At 44.6% G+C, this 19015-nt stretch overlaps 1 protein-coding gene across 2 annotated transcripts in view; it reads right to left on the bottom strand.

Annotated features, from left to right (window-relative positions):
- The window catches only part of USP13 (ubiquitin specific peptidase 13), a 263270-nt gene that overhangs the window by 23891 nt on the left and 220364 nt on the right, over nucleotides 1–19015 (bottom strand). The window contains exons 16-18 of one of the 2 annotated variants that reach the window (XM_069213085.1): nucleotides 14675–14701; nucleotides 13371–13514; nucleotides 12267–12415 (exon numbers count right to left, since the gene is read on the bottom strand). In XM_069213085.1, coding sequence (XP_069069186.1) covers nucleotides 12267–12415; nucleotides 13371–13514; nucleotides 14675–14701 — 320 coding nt within the window. The remainder of the gene's footprint in view (nucleotides 1–12266; nucleotides 12416–13370; nucleotides 13515–14674; nucleotides 14702–19015) is intronic. The other variant, XM_069213086.1, reaches the window with a different exon arrangement.

Raw genomic sequence — 19015 nt, 5'->3', positions numbered from 1 at the left:
TGAGCGCTGGAACTGCTGATTTTGACAGCCATAGTTCCAGTGCTGCACTGACCTGAGGGGCAGTCGCAGCTCGCACCGCGCGAAAGGAGCAGCGCGGTGCAGGGGGAAAGGGAGGGGTCCAGTCGGTATAAAAATTAAATAAAAAAACACTTACCCCCTCCGTCGCTCCTCTCCTCTGTCACTGCAGGCAGGCACAGGCTTCCAGCCTGTCCAGAGGCCAATCCTGACGCTGCTCAGAGCAGTATCAGTATTGGCTGAAGGCACCCAGCCAGAGCACTCCCAGGCAGACTGGGAGCCTGTGCAGGCTCTCTCCAGCCCTGTGTTGCTGGGCTGGAGAGAGCCCACTGCACATGTGTGTTTGGCCGGCCTGAAACAGCCTGCCAAATACACCCTGTGGTCCCGCCCCTTTATAAGGAAGCGATAATAAACGCTGTTTGGCGGAGGTGCAACGTTCCTCTGCACTAATGGAGGAGCCACCCCTGCTCAGGGTACAAAGAGCAATACAAAGGCGGTATGTCTGATACAATGAGGAATAACAGGGCGGGATGTCTGTTTTCCTGCTCATGTCCCGGTCTATCGCAAACAGTACCCAACTGCAGCACAAACAGGTTGAATTCAGGGTTTCCACCTTTATCGGGGAACAATATAGGACATTCACTAATGTTTTAGATTTTAAGAGAGCCAGGAGTTGGTTCTTAATTAAAATGTTTTGTAAAATCCTCTGTTTTTTCTGGAAATGGCAATCCTCCTTCTGTTTGCATTAAAGTCATTTAGGGATGGTGAGAGGGGAAAGATGGCGGCCGAGAAAGTCGGTTGAGCGGACCTTCCTCCCGTGTTTTGACCAGACTTCGACTGCAACATGATTTCACCCCCCTGCCATCCCCCTATTCGAATAGATAAAGCTCACTGGGGATGTGCCATTAAAGGTACTAAAGTAGTGCTTAATTTTAGCCGGTGGTTTCCGGTGGGGGCACCAGCACTTATTTTTGAGGGCCGTCACTTATTTTTCTGCATTTACTGTGAGCAAAAGGCACATATGGGAAAGACAGAGGAAGAGAAAAATAAAAAAGAGTCACAAAGGGAGAAAGCAGAAGTCTGCAAGAGTGAGCTGAAGGGGTCAGGAGTGGCAGTAAATGGATTCAAGTGGCCAGAAATGGCTTAAGGATTATGCTGACCCAATATTCAGTGCTCACACATTTAATTAAAGCGGCCGCTTGTTTCGAAGGAGAGCTTGGGCACCAGCGCATTTTTATTTACAAATTAAGCACTGCACTGAAGACACCATCGAGCTACCGCCCTGACTGTGGCATAAGTTCATCCATTGCTACCGCTGAGAGTCTTCAAGGCGCATGCAGCACTCCCACAACAACACTTGAAGGTTTTGGCACTGCAGCTGCGGCCTTCTCGGAGCACGACTTATCTGCGAGCACCCAGGCTCAACTTCGCTGTTGGAGTGTTAATCCAGATGGCACTAAAATCAAGGTCTGCAAAGTCCATAAAGGTGATGAAGCCCCGCTCTGCGGATGCGCTTCTCCTTGCCGGGGAAACTTCTCGCGCAGAAGCCCAGTCTTTCCTCCAACTAGTCCTCTGGGGCTATTTGGAGACGAGCTTCCCTCATCCTGGGGAGTACTTTACTGGTCCTGGGTCAATCAGAGTCAGCGTCTTTAGTCGAGATGGCAGACAGTGGGTTCCTCCTTCCAAGTTCCTGAGAGAGCTCACTCGCCTGCATAGGGCCTTTAAGAAGGGGCGGGAGTTTTCAGCAGAGATGTGCCTCTGTCCTATCCTGACGTGCCACTTCATCTCTCTGCACCATCCCAACCTCCCTGCTCAGTCTTCTGGGATAGCTCAAAATGGTATCACCCATACGTCACTTACAGCATGTCCTCTGGGGATGTCAGCATCACCACTTGCTGACATCACTGCCAGGGCCTTCACCAGCAATACTTTAAAGGAGTCCTCCTCCTGGTTTGGCTCCAAAGGTCTGCACTCCCTTTATTTAGTAGCCTGAGGCCGGTCCTCTTCCTGGCACAGGACGACACCTGGCTGATTGATGCAGAGCGGCCTGTCCCACCTCCTTTCTTCTCAGGAGCTGACTTAAGCACTGTTAATTTCTCTTTTGGTGGGGGAGGCCTTTTTTCCTGCAGGTTGAGAGAAAAATCATTACCCAGACGCGCAGGGCGATAGAAGCCCTGGGCTCTGATCTGAGCCAGAGAAATAGATAATTCCTGGATGACCATATGCTGTACAGATATGTCATCAGACTTTACAGAATTGTTCTTTAAGGCAGGTTACACTGTACAACAGTACGACTCTGTAGACCAAACGGGAGCAGATTTGTGCCCTAAGGCAGCCTTCCCCATAAATGTACAATGGAGTGTCACTGCAGACAAGACATTAAACCACATTGACTCTCCCTATCTGTTTACATCATAATGCCAAGCTCAGGTCCATACCCAACCCTGTATAGTCCCTTCTGCACCAGGCTACCTGTGTGCAGTTCCAAGGCTGTGTATGACAAGAATTTCCCACGCAAGGCCTCACATGCATGTACACACTTGTGCACTTGTTCACATGTAACCAGCCAAGCTTATCCTTTGCTGCGTCGCAACGGCATTATCTTAAAAGGTCGGACACTGGTAGTGAACATGAGCAGTTAATTTTACCATATGTTTAATGCGAGTGAGTCCCAGGTTGTGGGACTCCACCACTGTAAGAGGTCTAAAACCAGGTGATCAAAAAGCCCAAAATCCGGGTGGATTACATGGTAAGAATCAACTTGTCACAGTGTGCCTGCTGCAAAGCACAACATCTAACATGCAGACCACAGTTTTGTATTTTATTTAGCTAAGTAAGTTGTCTAATGCATTTGACAATGGAATCATTTTATTGATTCGATTTTATAAGTTGCAAGCCTGTTAAATATAGAATGTTGTCTATTTACCTTCAACAATGAGCTGTATACAAACTGTAAGTCATGAGTTCAGAACATTAATGTTTTTTTTCTCCATCTGTTATATTTTAAGATTGCAAAGAAGATTTGCTTTGCAATGTAATGTCTTGTTCATACAGACAACCACAATCACTGCATTACGTTTTATATCCTGTCTTTATGTTTTTCCCAACTATTCACTCTTAACATACAGGGCCTCATTACGAGTTCGACAGCCGGTTTAGACCGTCCGCTGAACTTCTGATTGGTGGTTGGCGCAATACTGGCTACCTCCCCGCCGGGCCCATTAAGTTTCCCGCTAGGTCGGCGGGCAGAAATCTGAATTTACACCGCTGGCCTAGCGGGAAACAGTCTACAGCATTGTCTCATAATCAAATGGGCGGCAATGCTGTACGAAGCAGACAGTGAACATTGTGAGGGTGCTGGCCAGGGGGGCCCCTGCACTCCCCATGACAAGTGCATTGGCAGTACAGGGTCCCCCTGGAGCCCCCTGCACCCGTTCTCTGCCAGTCATTTCATGGCAGTGCTACCGCCATGAAATGGCTGGCAGAGAACGAGGTTGTAATCCCCAGGGGATCACTTCCCTGGCGGATTAGGACCGTTGTAATGTGGCAGTCGGGCCGCGCATTGACCGCCGCTAGCCTGGCAGTCTAGTGACCACCATACTCGTATTGAGGGCCATAATGTCTACAAGTATGGATGATATGTGATTCCTATACCTTTCAACCCTCCATGTCTTAAGTAACATTTCCTGTACATTTATCTACACACTTGTATCATTTCTTGTGCCTCTCTGTGTGGTGTAAAGCACTCTAACACCCTACACTGGAATGAGTAGCATTATAAAATAATTAAATACAAAAATTAGTAGGTGCCATTTAAATAAATATTTGTTTAATTACTAATAAAGACACATAAATACAGCATCTGTACAGTGTAAGCACATCTCTTACGCAGGAATTAGAGCAAAGTTAAACATCTGCCTCCAATTGTTTCTCCTAAGTATGTGTGAAGTGATAACAGCTGTGTGCATCCTTTCCCTCCATTGCATTGGATCCTAGGTGTTAGTCTCCAGATGGCTTCAACTAAGGATGATACTCGAACACAAACAGGGCTGATGGCCCTTAAAATCAGATATTTATTTTTTTGCTCATCTGGATGTTAAAATAAGAAAGCCCGCTTGCTGCTTGCAGGTTGCTGCTCCAAATGGAAAGCAAACAACATGTGGATGATGTTGAATTATGTCCATGTGTCAGAAAATGACACCAAGACAAATTCAGCATGATTTCCTAGGACCAGAAATAGCTTCTGGGACCTTGATCAGTTGGGGCCCCCTACTTTAAAGCAAGCATGTGTAGTGCAGGAAAGTAACCCTTGCTTGTAAAAGTAAATGTATTGTCCCTTACCGCTAGCTATGTTTTTTTGCAGATTTGTGTAACCCTGTTGTTAATTTATTACTGAACTGCAACACACCAGTTACCAGTCAGAGCACAGCAGAGAGCTGCCTGATGAAGTGTGGCGTAGGCATTCCTCTGTGGGTGTTTGGCACCCAACCAGAATAACCATGAGGTGTTTAACACTCCTGAAACTGCTGCAGGGCTTTTCCCAGCTAGCCCTTCACTTGGAGTCGAGGTGACACTCTTCTATAAGAAACCAACTATCTCTTGTTTCTCTATGGAAAACTGATCATGAGTATGTACCTGCACTTAATGTTGGGCACTATCTTGAACATCAGGCTCAGCTCCACATACTGTAACTTAGAAGTAAATGTTAAAGGGGTTACAATGCGTAACATACTGTTTGTTATCTATGTGGTGAGCTCGCCTCACTTGTCCACAACAGCGATGTTTACCAGCCTGGGTTCACACTGACCGAATTGTTTTGTTCAGTTCCAAAGGAGCTAATTGGTTGCTTCAAGCAAATCCATGCTTATGAGACAATACACATTTTGCCTTGGATCCGAGGTTCACTGACAAGGCTGTGTTTGTGAATCGAGTGCATTGAGCAGATTCTGGTGAAACCCCAAATTCAATCATGGGATCAACCAGCATAACTAGCCACACATATCACTTCATGTTTAATGTATAATACCAGGGACTGATTACTGATACCATAGTTACCAACCACACTGAAAGTGAACATGATCAGATGTTGGTTGATATTAACAAAACAAGCTTGTTGGATGAGCAGGACCAGGGATCTGTTGATAAAGATTTCATAATCCAAATACAGAAGAGCAGTAAGATGAAAAACAAAATCTGAGAAGCTCACTCTTGAAGAAATAAAGTTGATGTGAATGGATACTTCTTCACATCAACTTTACATCCACCGGATTCCGATTAGGCATCTATTTGAAGACCTTTGGTGGGATTCGAGACTTTTTTAATTTCTCACTTAAATGTGTGGCAAGTATAACATTATATGACACGAAACTGGATAAGTTAAAGACTGTGGGTCTATGAAACCCATACTGCAATAATGGATACGGAAAGATCCATGTTTGTAATATACCGTACACTGAAAGGTCTGTGAGTGTCATAGAAGAGGTAGGAGGTAGAAGATATGAATGGTTGTGAAGTTGTAAACACTGCTTAATTTCATAGTTGGGGCATTCAGTTTTATCTTACTGCATCCTCTGGCAACTAAACGAGGCAGTGATAACTATGATGATGTAAGAATAATTACAGTAGTAATCATTATTTCAGAGAGTAATTCTTCTGCAAATATATTTGTAAACCATGGATTACAAGTTTGGGGTCGAGCAAAATGTCGAGCAAAATGTGCTGACTTTTAAACAATTAATTTAAAAAATGTTTTTAACCCCTTAGCTGCTGGGCCTTTCCCCCCCCAGTGCTGAGCCCTTTTTTGGCTATTTGGGGTAGTTCGCGCTTAGGGCTTCATAACTTTTTGTCCACATAAGCTAACCACGCCAAATTTGCGTCCTTTTTTTCCAACATCCTAGGGATTCTAATGGTACCCAGAGTTGGTGGTTTCCCCTGGAGGAGACCAAGAAAATAGCCAAAATACAGTGAACATTTTGTTTTTTCCAAAAAAATGGGAAAAAAGGGCTGCCGAAGAAGGCTTGTGGTTTTTTCCCTGAAAATGCCATCAACCACGGGTTTCTGGTGCGGAAATCACTATCTTCCCACCTTTCAGGAACGGGCAGACTTGAATCAGAAAACCGAATTTTTCAACACAAATTTGGCATTTTACTGGGACATACCCCATTTCTACTATATTTGGTGCTTTCAGCCTCCTTCCAGTTAGTGACAGGAATAGGTGTGAAACCAATGCTGGATCCCGGAATGCTAAACATTTCTGAAAACTAGACAAAATTCTGAATTCAGCAAGGGGTCATTTGTGTAGATCCTACAAGGTTTTCCTACAGAAAATAACAGCTGAAATAAAAAAATATTGAAATTGAGCTGAAAACAACAGCCATTTTTCTTTATGTTTTACTCTGTAACTTTTTCCTGCGATGTCAGATTTCTGAAAGCAATATACCGTTTTGTCTGCTGGACTCTTCTGGTTGCGGGGATATAAAGGGCTTGTAGGTTCATCAAGAACCCTAGGTACCCAGAGCCAATAAATAAGCTGCACCCTGCAGTTGGTTTTCATTCTATACTGGGTATACAGCAATTCATTTGCTGAAATATGAAGAGTGAAAAAGAGGTATCAAGAAAACCTTTGCATTTCCAAAATGGGATCAAGATAAGGTTTTGAGGAGCAGTGGTTATTTGCACATCGCTGAATTCCGAGGTGCCCATACTAGCATGTGAATTGCAGGGCATTTCTCAAATAGACGTCTTTTTTACACACTCTCTTATATTTGGAAGGAAAAAATGTAGAGAAAGATAAGGGGCAATAACACTTGTTTTGCTATTCTGTGTTCCCCCAAGTCTCCCGATAAAAATGATACCTCACTTGTGTGGGTAGGCCTAGTGCCCGCGACAGGAAATGCCCCAAAACACAACATGGACACATCCTATTTTTTTTATAGAAAACACAGCTGTTTTTTCCAAAGTGCCTACCTGTAGATTTTGGCCTCTAGCTCAGCCGGCACATAGGGAAACCTACCAAACCTGTGCATTTCTGAAAACTAGAGACCTAGGGCAATCCAAGGAGGGGTGACTTGCGGGGCTCGGACCAGGTTCTGTTACCCAGAATCCTTTGCAAACCTCAAAAAGTGGCTAAAAAAACAAGTTTTCCTCAGATTTCGGTGACAGAAAGTTCTGGAATCTGAGAGGAGCCACAAATTTCCTTCCACCCGGCGTTCCCCCAAGTCTCCCGATAAAAATGATACCTCACTTGTGTGGGTAGGCCTAGCGCCCGCGACAGGAAACGCCCCAAAGCGCAACGTGGACACATCAAAATTTTTGGAAGAAAACAGAGGTGTTTTTTGAGAAGTGCCTACCTGTAGATTTTGGCCTCTAGCTCAGCCGGCACCTAGGGAAACCTACCAAACCTGTGCATTTCTGAAAACTAGAGACCTAGGGCAATACAAGGAGGGGTGACTCGCGGGGCTCGGACCAGGTTCTGTTACCCAGAATCCTTTGCAAACCTCAAAAAGTGGCTAAAAAAACAAGTTTTCCTCAGATTTCGGTGACAGAAAGTTCTGGAATCTGAGAGGAGCCACAAATTTCCTTCCACCCGGCGTTCCCCCAAGTCTCCCGATAAAAATGATACCTCACTTGTGTGGGTAGGCCTAGCGCCCGCGACAGGAAACGCCCCAAAGCGCAACGTGGACACATCAAAATTTTTGGAAGAAAACAGAGGTGTTTTTTGAGAAGTGCCTACCTGTAGATTTTGGCCTCTAGCTCAGCCGGCACTTAGGGAAACCTACCAAACCTGTGCATTTCTGAAAACTAGAGACCTAGGGCAATACAAGGAGGGGTGACTCGCGGGGCTCGGACCAGGTTCTGTTACCCAGAATCCTTTTCAAACCTCAAAAAGTGGCTAAAAAAACAAGTTTTCCTCAGATTTCGGTGACAGAAAGTTCTGGAATCTGAGAGGAGCCACAAATTTCCTTCCACCCGGCGTTCCCCCAAGTCTCCCGATAAAAATGATACCTCACTTGTGTGGGTAGGCCTAGCGCCCGCGACAGGAAACACCCCAAAGCGCAACGTGGACACATCAAAATTTTTGGAAGAAAACAGAGGTGTTTTTTGAGAAGTGCCTACCTGTAGATTTTGGCCTCTAGCTCAGCCGGCACCTAGGGAAACCTACCAAACCTGTGCATTTCTGAAAACTAGAGACCTAGGGCAATACAAGGAGGGGTGACTCGCGGGGCTCGGACCAGGTTCTGTTACCCACAATCCTTTGCAAACCTCAAAAAGTGGCTAAAAAAACAAGTTTTCCTCACATTTCGGTGACAGAAAGTTCTGGAATCTGAGAGGAGCCACAAATTTCCTTCCACCCGGCGTTCCCCTAAGTCTCCCGATAAAAATGATACCTCACTTGTGTGGGTAGGCCTAGCGCCCGCGACAGGAAATGCCCCAAAACAGAACGTGGACACATCACATTTTTTCATAGAAAACAGTGCCTACCTGTGGATTTTGGCCTCTAGCTCAGCCGGCACCTGGGGAAACCTAGCAAACCAGCACATTTTTGTAAACTAGAAACCCAGGGGAATCCAAGATGAGGTGACTTGTGGGGCTCGGACCAGGTTCTGTTACCCAGAATCCTTTGCAAACCTCAAAATGTGGCTAAAATACCACGTTTTCCACACATTTCGGTGACAGAAAGTTCTGGAATCTGAGGGGAGCCACAAATTTCCTTCCACCCAGCGTTCCCCCAAGTCTCCCGATAAATATGATACCTCACTTGTGTGGTTAGGCCTGGTGCCTGCGACAGGAATAGATCACACAACGGTCAATGTTGGTCCTTACGTGAGGCAGCTGTTGACCCTGGGGTGATCCATTCCTGACACAGGCACTAGGTGTAGGCACTCAAGTGGGGTAGTGTTTTTATCAGGACAGGTGAGGAGTCACTGGGTGGTAGGAATGTTGTGGATCCCAGCATATTCCTGTAGTTTGTGTGACAGAAATGCGAGAAAAATAGAGTTTTTTCTCAACATTTCAGCTTTGCAGGGTATTCTGGGTAAGAAAACTTTGGGGAATCCACACAAGTCACACCTCTGTGGACTCCCCCGAATGTCTAGTTTCCAGAAATGTTTGGGTTTAGTGTGTTTCTCTATATGGCCGCCGAATCCAGGACCAAAAACACAGGTGCCTGCCTTACAAAACCAGTTTGTTTTGCCATAGACAATTTTGATGTCTCCACAATATGATTTGGGTGGTGGAATTTGGGGCTGAACTAAATTGGTGAGCTCCCAAGAGAGCACTCTCTCTCTGCTTGCCGCCGCATTCACCTGCTCTCTGGGTTGGCCTAACCCACTATTACCCAGTTGCACAAACAGCTTGCGAAGGGACAGCAGGACTGTCCTCATCACCTCCCTCATAATGTACTGGAAGAGGAGTTTTCGAATGGGACTCCTCTGACTGAAAAATCACTCCCAGAGTCTGCGCCATTGTCCTATCCCTCAGATGCTGCCTCAGTATCTGATGTCTCAGTCTCTGATCCTATGTCAGAGCGGTCCTCTATAACCCGAGTGCAGGCAGCAGTCATCCATCAAGATGCCATCTCTGCTATTGGCTAAACTGTTGCTCTAAAACACTAGCCTACGTAGACAGTCACAAAATCGATGGTGTGTGTGAGATACGTGCAACAGTAGAGGCCACCTTACCTGCGCTTCTTCCCTCAATCAGCACGTACTTTCAAGACACTCAAAAAACACCTTGTCACATACCATTCGTCACAGTCTTTAGCACCTCCTGCGCCCAGTCCAACAATCATTATTGGTGCTCCCACTCCCTCCTCCTCGGATTCCCTCATTACCACCCAGCAAAAGTGCCCTTCATCTCTCCATAGACTTTACTAATGTACTCAGCTATTTACATAAAATACAGATGTGCTCTTTGCAGTAGGCATATAAACCTTCTGCGCTTCTTTATGGCACTAAAACTGCCACTAGACAAGTCGGACCCTTTTCCCCCCAGGGAAACCACACACATATTGACAAAAGTGATGTATATATGACAGCCAACCACCGGAAACTCAACTCAATCAAAACCGAAATAATCCTCTTTGGCCCTCACCAAAAAAACCTGGGACCCCCCATGGTGGCCCACCACGCTAGGCCCTGCACCCACCCCCGCCAACTACGCACGCAACCTCAGCATCATCCTAGACTCCTCCCTCTCTATGACCCAACAAATCAACGCTCTTACCTCCTCATGCTTCAACAAACTCCGTATACTGAAAAACATTAAAATGGATCCCCACAGAGACCAGAAAAACTGTCACTCACGCACTCATCAGCAGCAGGCTTGATTACAGAAACGCCCTCTACGCCGGCACCACTCTAAAACTCAAGTGCAAACTACACGCATCCAGAACTCAGCAGCACGACTCATCCTCGACCTCCACCGACACGAACACATCTCTCCACACCTCAAATCCCTCCACTGGCTCCCCATTGACAAAAGGATCACCTTCAAGATCCTCATGCTCGCACACAAATCACTCCACAACACAGGCCCTGCCTTCCTCAACGAGAGTCACCTTCCACACCCCCACACGAAACGTCCGCTCAGCTGACCTCTCTCTCGCCTCTGTCCCCCGCATCAAACACACCACCACCGGGGGCAGATCCTTCTCCTACCTTGCACCCAAAACCTGGAACGCCCTCACAACCCACATTCGCAAGACCCAAAACCTACTTCTTTTCAGGAAGGGCCTCAAAACCTGGCTTTTTGAACAGTGAACCTCCTAGCCCCTTTCCCTCCCCCCCGTCCCCCCCTCAGCGCCTTGAGACCCTCACAGGTGAGTAGCGCGCTTTATAAATCTCTTTGATACAGATCTACCTATATATATATATATAAATATATATCTACATAGATATATCTATAGATATATCCATGTACCTAGATATATCTATCTACATAGATATATATATATAGATATATACATATATTTTTTTTTAGTTGTTGTATGGTTTCCTTGGGGGCCAAAATGGCCCCCAGGGAAACCCTACAACATCTAAAAAAAAAATTGCCCCCACAGGGGGTCACCCTGCCCACGGGCGACCCCCTGTCATTTCATTTTTTTTTTTTTTTGAAAAAAAAAAAAATCCCCTGGGGGGGGTGGGGGGGGCGCGATCGCGCCCCCCCCCCCCTCCCCAGGGGGCACCTACCTTTTTATTTTTTTAGGAAAATTATCCGGGGGGGGGCGGCCCGTTTTCCGGGGGGGGCTGCCCCCCAAAAGTGAAATCCCTGGTGTCTAGTGGGGTTTCCTGGCCCCCGATCGCAGCTGTGCTGCGATCGGGGGCCAGGAAACCGTTTCAGAAGGCCTCATAAGAAAGGGGAGACTCTCCCCTTTCTTACGAGGCCTTCTGAAACTGTTTCTGGCCCCCGATCGCAGCTGTGCTGCGATCGGGGGCCAGAAACAGTTTCAGAAGGCCTCGTAAGAAAGGGGAGAGTCTCCCCTTTCTTACGAGGCCTTTTCAAAATGTTTCCTGACCCCCCCGATCGCAGCTGTGCTGCGATCGGGGGAGCCAGGAAACCTGAAAGTGTTTCCTGGCCCCCGATCGCAGCACAGCTGCGACCGGGGGCCAGGAAACACTTTCAGGAAGGCCTCGTAAGAAAGGGGAGTGTCTCCCCTTTCTTACGAGGCCTTCCTGAAAGTGTTTCCTGGCCCCCGATCGCAGCTGTGCTGCGATCGGGGGCCAGGAAACACTTTCAGGAAGGCCTCGTAAGAAAGGGGAGACTCTCCCCTTTCTTACGAGGCCTTCCCGAACGTGAAAAAGGCCGTTTTCCCCATGAAAGCAGGAAGCGGCCGCAAGGCTGCTTCCTGCTTTCATGGGGAAAACACCTTTGCAACGTCAGCGCGCCTCGCGGCGCGCTGACGTCACAAAGGGGCGGGTGGGGGGTGGGGGGCGGGGGGAGACACGGTAGCTTCCGTGTCTCCCGGGGGGGGAAAAAAAATAAAAAATAAATCCTCGGGTGCGACGCACCCGAGGATTTATTAATGCCCTTCCTGGTGTCGGCCACTGGTCGTGACCCGCACCAGGGAGGGTGTGTGGGCGTCGGCCAGTGGCCGACGCCCGCATTTAAGAGGTTAATCGAATCAGTGCGACAGAAAGGGATGGTTGTAGAAATATTTAAATGACAGATCATTAGGATTATACGCATAAATGTCAGACGATGTAAGAACAGCTATAAGAATATTAATATATTGCTATGACTAAATGCCTTACTGTTGCCTTGAGTGCTTGGATAGCCTGGTTCCTCTGGAAACCCATGGAGATGATGAGTGCCACAATCTCTTCAGGAGGCTGGTTATCAACCATAACAGGCCCAGCTGCTGCTCCTTCATAGCCTGGTATTACTAATGGCTCTGCAAAATCTGTAACAGGCAAATACACTTAAATGTTTAAATCTACAGTAAGCGGCAGTACAGCCAGTAGCCCAGGTGTTAAGGTATACGTCAAAGGCACCCGATATCCACTGCTGCAACACGTAACATTTACATATGCAAAGAAAATTTCTTAGAACAGACTTTTCTCAAAACATGTTAAAAGTACCAGTTAGTCAAATGTTCTCTTTTCCAGTTTGCAGTTTATTTCTAACATTAGAAATATAGTTCTTCTCTGGCCACAGGCACATTTACCATATTGCCACATGGACTTACACCACCATAAAAAATCCACTTCCTATACAATTAAAAAAGCAGACAGGTTTCTCAGGGTCGACCCGCTTTCTCAAGGAAATGAGTTCTGGCAAGTTTGAGAAAAAGTCTATAAGAGTTATTTTTCTAATGTTGGAAATAAACTACAAAAATGTTAAAGGGTCGTTGACTTGATACTTGAAAATACTGCAAGATAATGTCCTTTTCAAAGGGCGCCCTATGATTCATTCTTTGGTGATGGAAATTCTTACATAGATGTAGCTGTCACCAAGCTTGCATCTAAAAGAAACAAGTTACACTCGTGGAAAAACACTTAATAAAATGAACGTTTGCCTACTCTAAACACAAGATGTCTTTATTTTGATGGGAAAAGATGGAAGCCTCATCAGACTACTGATGAATTATGACAGCTACGTCTAACGTAGGGCATCTACTTTAAGGCAAGTTTTAATTCTGTGACCGATGAGGTCTACCAAAGATGTCAAGATGTAAAACAATACACTGACACACAAAGAAAGGAGTACCTCAATGTAAAGATTATGATTTAGAGCTTGATTGAGAATATGATTGTGGCATACGAAAAATACAACACGTTTGCTAATCACAAAGGACTAGTTAATATGGTCAGTATCTGCCTTTAGGTCTTAAGACCCATGCACCTCAAATTACTAACCGGGTTCCTCCATATGTGCTATTATCCAGTTGAAGGCCAACTCTGCCCCCATGCTTCCCGTGTAGTACACAGCTTTGCGACAGGCCTCCAATGGAAACCCCATCTCAGCGAGCTGCATCACAGAGGACTCATCTATGTCAGGAGCTACAAAACAGGACAGGTGGTCATGGGGAAACATTCTAAGAAATACCAAATTGCACAGATGTGTTAATTTCACTTATTCATGACCATAAGCAGTTGTGTACCACTATACATAGAGTTAATAAAACCACAGCATCAGTCTGTATTAATGGCTTAGGTTAAGCTCCTGGAATTCCGTAAGTTGCTGCAAAGGGAAAGTAGATTTTTAGAAGGTGGAAGGAACTTGGATGTGGATGAGTTCTGTATTACCTTTACATGGAACCTATAAAATCTACCGACAATTATGTTAATAAAGCATAAATGAAAATAATGGGCTCATTATGAGTTTGGCGGTCGCGGGAGTGAGGCAGATGTCGACTCACCTGCCTCACCCCGTCATTTTACAACGTTCCTGCCAAGCTGACCATCGAGGACAGTGCTACGGTACTGGCCTCGGGTCCGTTAAGGATGCATTCCGAGGGTGCTGGGCAGGGCGCTCCCTGAGGCCCCTTGCACTGTATTTCCACCAGTCTTTTCATGGTGGGGTCTTTGCTATGAAAAGGCTGGCGGAAACTGGACTTGTGATCAGCATTGTAGCACTAAACACAGCGCTGCTGTGACTGACCATGACTCCAACTGCCGTCAGACCCTCGGGAACCATGTTCCTGGCGGGGACGGTGGTCCCACCGCCATGGTCGTAATGTGGCGAACGGACTGTCTGGAGTGCGGAGGTCAAACTCCCACCACGGCACTGGCAGTCCTAGGACCACCAGCGTCATCATGAGACCCACTGTTTCTTTATTCATTATTCAGTGCTCAGGTACTTTAAAAGTCTTCCCTTTTGTTTGCTGGGCATGCTGATTTCCATCTGTGGTGCAGTTAATGGTGTTGTTGAAAGAAATGGACACCTCTTTGAAGTATGAGGCTCTACACAAAGGTCGTAATATATGCCCTATTGTAGGATCTTACAAAAAGGCCTAGTAGTTATGCAGCAGAAGTAGCAAGCAAGAATTTCCGTACTGCTAGACTTTGAAGCACTGCCTTAAAAAACTCAATGAAATGAAACATGGGCAGATACAAGCCATCTCTTGTTATTATGAGCAATTACACATCTCCATGTGCAACAGAATTAACATATTAGTTCACTATCTACTTATACATTCAAAAAGAGACAGAATACTTACGGTCCAGATACTGGTTTCGTGTATGACCTGAAAAAAAAAGAACATACCAAGAATAAAAGAGTGAGCAGAGTTCTACCTATTATTTTAGTTGCCCAATGTAGTCCAGATAAAATTAGCATGTCTACAGAAACTGACTCTGTAAAAATCTGTAGATTTCTTCATCAACATCAGTAGGCTCCAATGGTTCTGCCACACACACCCCTCAAAGTAAAAACAGCAGTCATCAATGTTCTGTACCCAATGCATGATGCCTCCTTGGAAGTCAAAGTTTTTATAAGATTCATTCTCCATGGTGGGTAACTACTGAGAAAAACTCTTTGAATACTGGCAAATTTACCAGTTTGTGTGTGATAAAAGACTTTACGATGCAACACAGCTCAGACAAATCAAACGTCTACCTCTAATTAGCAATTTGTTTGTTAGGGCCAACCAAAAAATTGATGGGTTTTCAATGAAGTAAATCTATTTGCTGGATAGATCCCAGGTCTATGAATTAAGATCTTCTTAAGAAGACTTATTGAGCTCTCAACCGGGAACTGCCGCTGCCTCAATAGGTATCTGTAAGCTTTAAAGATTTTGATGTTTTTTAACATCAACAGTATACATCATGTCAAATGTGTGCTGTATGAACACAGCACAGCAATATGTTGTAATATAAGAGGACTGTTTGTGTATCCCTAATGCACTTGTAAAAGTTAGATTGTGGCCTGTCACACCCCGGCAGGCAACTTTCACACCCTATTAAATTAGGCGTTCACAATACAGCACTGAATTAATTAGTTTTTCATCAGTGCAGTTCCAGCTCTGTATTGCTAAGGCAAAGAATGGTTTAACAGTTTGTGATTGTGAGGAAATCAATATGTTAGCCCTGTTCCCCTATTTATTTTTAATCTATAGACAACACGAATTTCACCTTCTGAGCAGTTCAGGCATGCTAATCTGGCAACAGATGCATGTGGTGTGGCCTAAGAATGAAAGACATTTTTGTGCTGAAATTGATTTACTTAACAATTTCATAAGGTACCTACAATTGTATGTGCACAGTGTGAAGAGCTGCAAAAAGTTATACAATGGGATGCAAGAGTGAACAAAATATTTTTGTGGTTAGGTGTAAACAAGAAAATGAACTTAGTTCAATTTTATACCGCAGGTTACACAGGCTTGCTTTTAAAGTGTCATGTGGAAAATTACACTAATAGGCTAACCTCAGATAGGACTGTATTTTAAAGGTTTCGATTCTCAACTTATATGCAAATGGGTGTCACAAAATCAGTGTCATCATTAGATTTTGATTCCCTATTATTTAGTCATGTGTTAAAACTTGCAATGTTATCTGCTTGGATCTTAGCTGTAGTTTTTACCAAATCTTGGCCGGCCTTCTGGTGGTCAGGCCTCATTGTCACTTTTCACACCTAGTATCCCCTGCCACTCAGGTGGAGAGCTGTCGGACTTCAAATGGCACATGCACAAAGGGTAATTTCTCTACACACACAGACACACATCCCTACAAACACATAGGTCATGTTTCTGTGGAAGCAAACCCATAACACTGAAGAAAGAGTAAAGACAGTCCTCTTTATAGCTGAGCCATTCAGACTATAGAAGGAAGAGTAGATGAGACCTATGGGACTGAGACTTTCTTTGAACCTAACTGGGATTTACTGAGTCCACCTTGAAAGGTTTTATAGAGAGGGAGAGTTGAGGACAAGAAAACCAGGTAGTTTCCATATTACTTTTCTGAAGTACTAGGAACTCTGGAATAGAGTTTACCGGACAGAATAGCTTTAAAACTGGAACTGTGTTATTTTGCCAAAGAGTTTGGTTGTAAAATGTATTAGAAATTTAGACTGATGTGCTTACTGGTGTTCAAAAATTACAGATTGCTCTCACCCGCCCGGTTCTGACAGTGGGTCTATAGGGTGGAAAACTCTGGAACCAGTACCTTCCCCCAGGACAAATGGAATTAGATACTTGTTGACTCTCATGGCCCATTCCCAACCAGGAAGCCAGTTTATCCTATTGAACCTCTCATCTGACGAGTCAAAAAGGTCTGGCTGATCAAGGAAAACTTGTACTTCTTGAAAAGAACTAGAAGACATGTTGTAACAGGACATGTCTTCAGACTACCCATGTGAACAAGCTGCCTTTGTGTAAGAAACTCAAGACATCTTTGTGGACATACAGAGTTGGAATTGTGCAACATAAATCACATGCAACATCTGCAAATGGACATTACTCTGTGGACCTGAATGGAGTTACCAATAGCAATCCTGCAATGTAATCCTGTACAAAGATATTGAAGAAGCATCTCCTGAAAATGTGAAGATTTTTGCAGCATCTATAAAGATGTTACATAACTTTCTGCAAAAGTACTCTTTTTCACTTTTCCCACCCCTGGAGGTCCCAGAGAGGCTGGAGGCAATGTTCTTTGAAAAAGATGTGTTCTCCCCAGCTATATCTAAGAAGTGTTCTTGACTTATACATTTTCCCGTCCAGTTTGAGGCTACACTGGACCCACCTAAGAGGAGTACACAGCCTCATGGACGTCTTCAGCATGCTGCTTCCAGTCATGCCCTACTGTAGATTTTCAGCCACCTGGAATTTCCCAACTGTAAAGGTAAACTAATTGGCTGGGATGAACCACAAACACGTTCGATCAACGACTGCCCAAAGAGACGGCCTGAGTCACGGTAATGTTTTTTTCTTTCATTTTAAGGGTTACTGTGGTTTTTCTGCTACTGATTATGTCTCGCTGCAATTTCATCTCACAAAAGCCTTGCTGCTTGTGTAAAGCTACGAAAAGTGAGCCAGGCATGTCTACTAGAAACAGTTTTACCTACTTGGGGTCAAATTGTGTTGCCGCTGTCTATGCGCTACCACAGCTCAAAATATTTAAACAAATAAAAAAGCATATGCTTTTCGTCATTAACTCATCAACACTGGACTGTTGTGACGACTGGATATCACAATTGTAAGAGGCTTGTTCCGTATGGTTTGGAACCCTGCTTTCTTTTTATCTCTATCTGAAAGTATTTCTGATCTATTACTGTTTATATTACTATTTTTTATCTATTACTGTTTATGTTTAAGTTTTATTATTTTTAAGTAAGCCATAAACACATTTTTATTGAGTGACTCAAGTGATTGTCACCCACATGTTTTCTCATACGAAATGAAGATTTCACCAGGTGGAACTCATTCACATCCAGAACTCATGGATACTTAGAAGCTACACAAAGGGAAATCGAACAGTCAAAAGTTCCTGAATAACATTCATGATTGTAGGAAGCCCGCTGCATCACTTTAGAAGCAGTAGTATATTTCAATGGTAGTATAAAGTAAAAATGTATATGATAATAAAATTAAATAATTATTTATCAAAGAATGACATTTCATCAGGAAATTAAGTTGGTAAGGCTGGGCTAAGGATTTAGAACTTCAAAAGTCAGCTGAGGGCGCGAGGGTGAGACCCCCCACCCTTATATAGGAAGCACCTACCCAGGGGATCATCTCAGGGGACTTGTCAACAATGAGCCGCCCTAATAGGGATCTTGGAAGGTAAAATGCAGAGTCACTGTGCCATGCTACAAAAAGAATAGAGCAGAAGGATGAAGGGCTACACTGACACAGTAGCGTATTTCAGGATAATGTTTTTATTTTCTAAGTGAACTTTATAACTGAAGTCACTTAAATGAATACATCTGACTGTTGTGCATGGCTACAAGTGTGATGGTTAGAACCCTGGTTAAGTTATTGTCAATGGGTGCATGGCCTACCCAGCTGGGACCTACCTTCACCTCAGTAAATAAAATAAGCATATAGAAATAACAGTGGTTTCTAAATTAACTATGGATCAACAGATTAAATCCAGTTTCTCCCATCTACAAAGTGTACAAAGATGGCCCACGGTTGGTTCAGGCAATAATGTCTCCGGCTCAATCTCACACTTTTCTAGGCCATCCACAAAATCATATTTATAATTTACAACTCCAAAATGCTCACCCCGTAGCCTTCTCCTGCTTTTGCCTCATGTCTATGACAGATCACCTTTGCGAGCACTGACCTGGCTGACAGGCCATGGGACAGTTAAACTCAAGGCCATTTGTATTGCTTATACAAAGGCCTTCATTTCTAGCCGTAAAATGATCAGACCATGCATTGCTCTGTCAGCCTACCTGGACTAAATATTATAAATCAAATGAAAATAGAGCCCTTTGGGGAGCTTTGTATGTCTAGAACTTCAACTTTGAAAACCCTCTTCCATGACTTTCAAAAAAATGAAGGAATATCTGAGTAAGTCATACCACAGTTGTACCATGTTCCCTTGGGACCTTACAGCGC

The sequence above is a fragment of the Pleurodeles waltl genome, chromosome 11 (assembly GCF_031143425.1).
Source record: "Pleurodeles waltl isolate 20211129_DDA chromosome 11, aPleWal1.hap1.20221129, whole genome shotgun sequence".
Classification (NCBI taxonomy): Eukaryota; Metazoa; Chordata; class Amphibia; order Caudata; family Salamandridae; genus Pleurodeles; species Pleurodeles waltl.
Note: the sequence above shows the minus strand (reverse complement) of the source record. Positions and strands in the feature narration are given on the sequence as shown.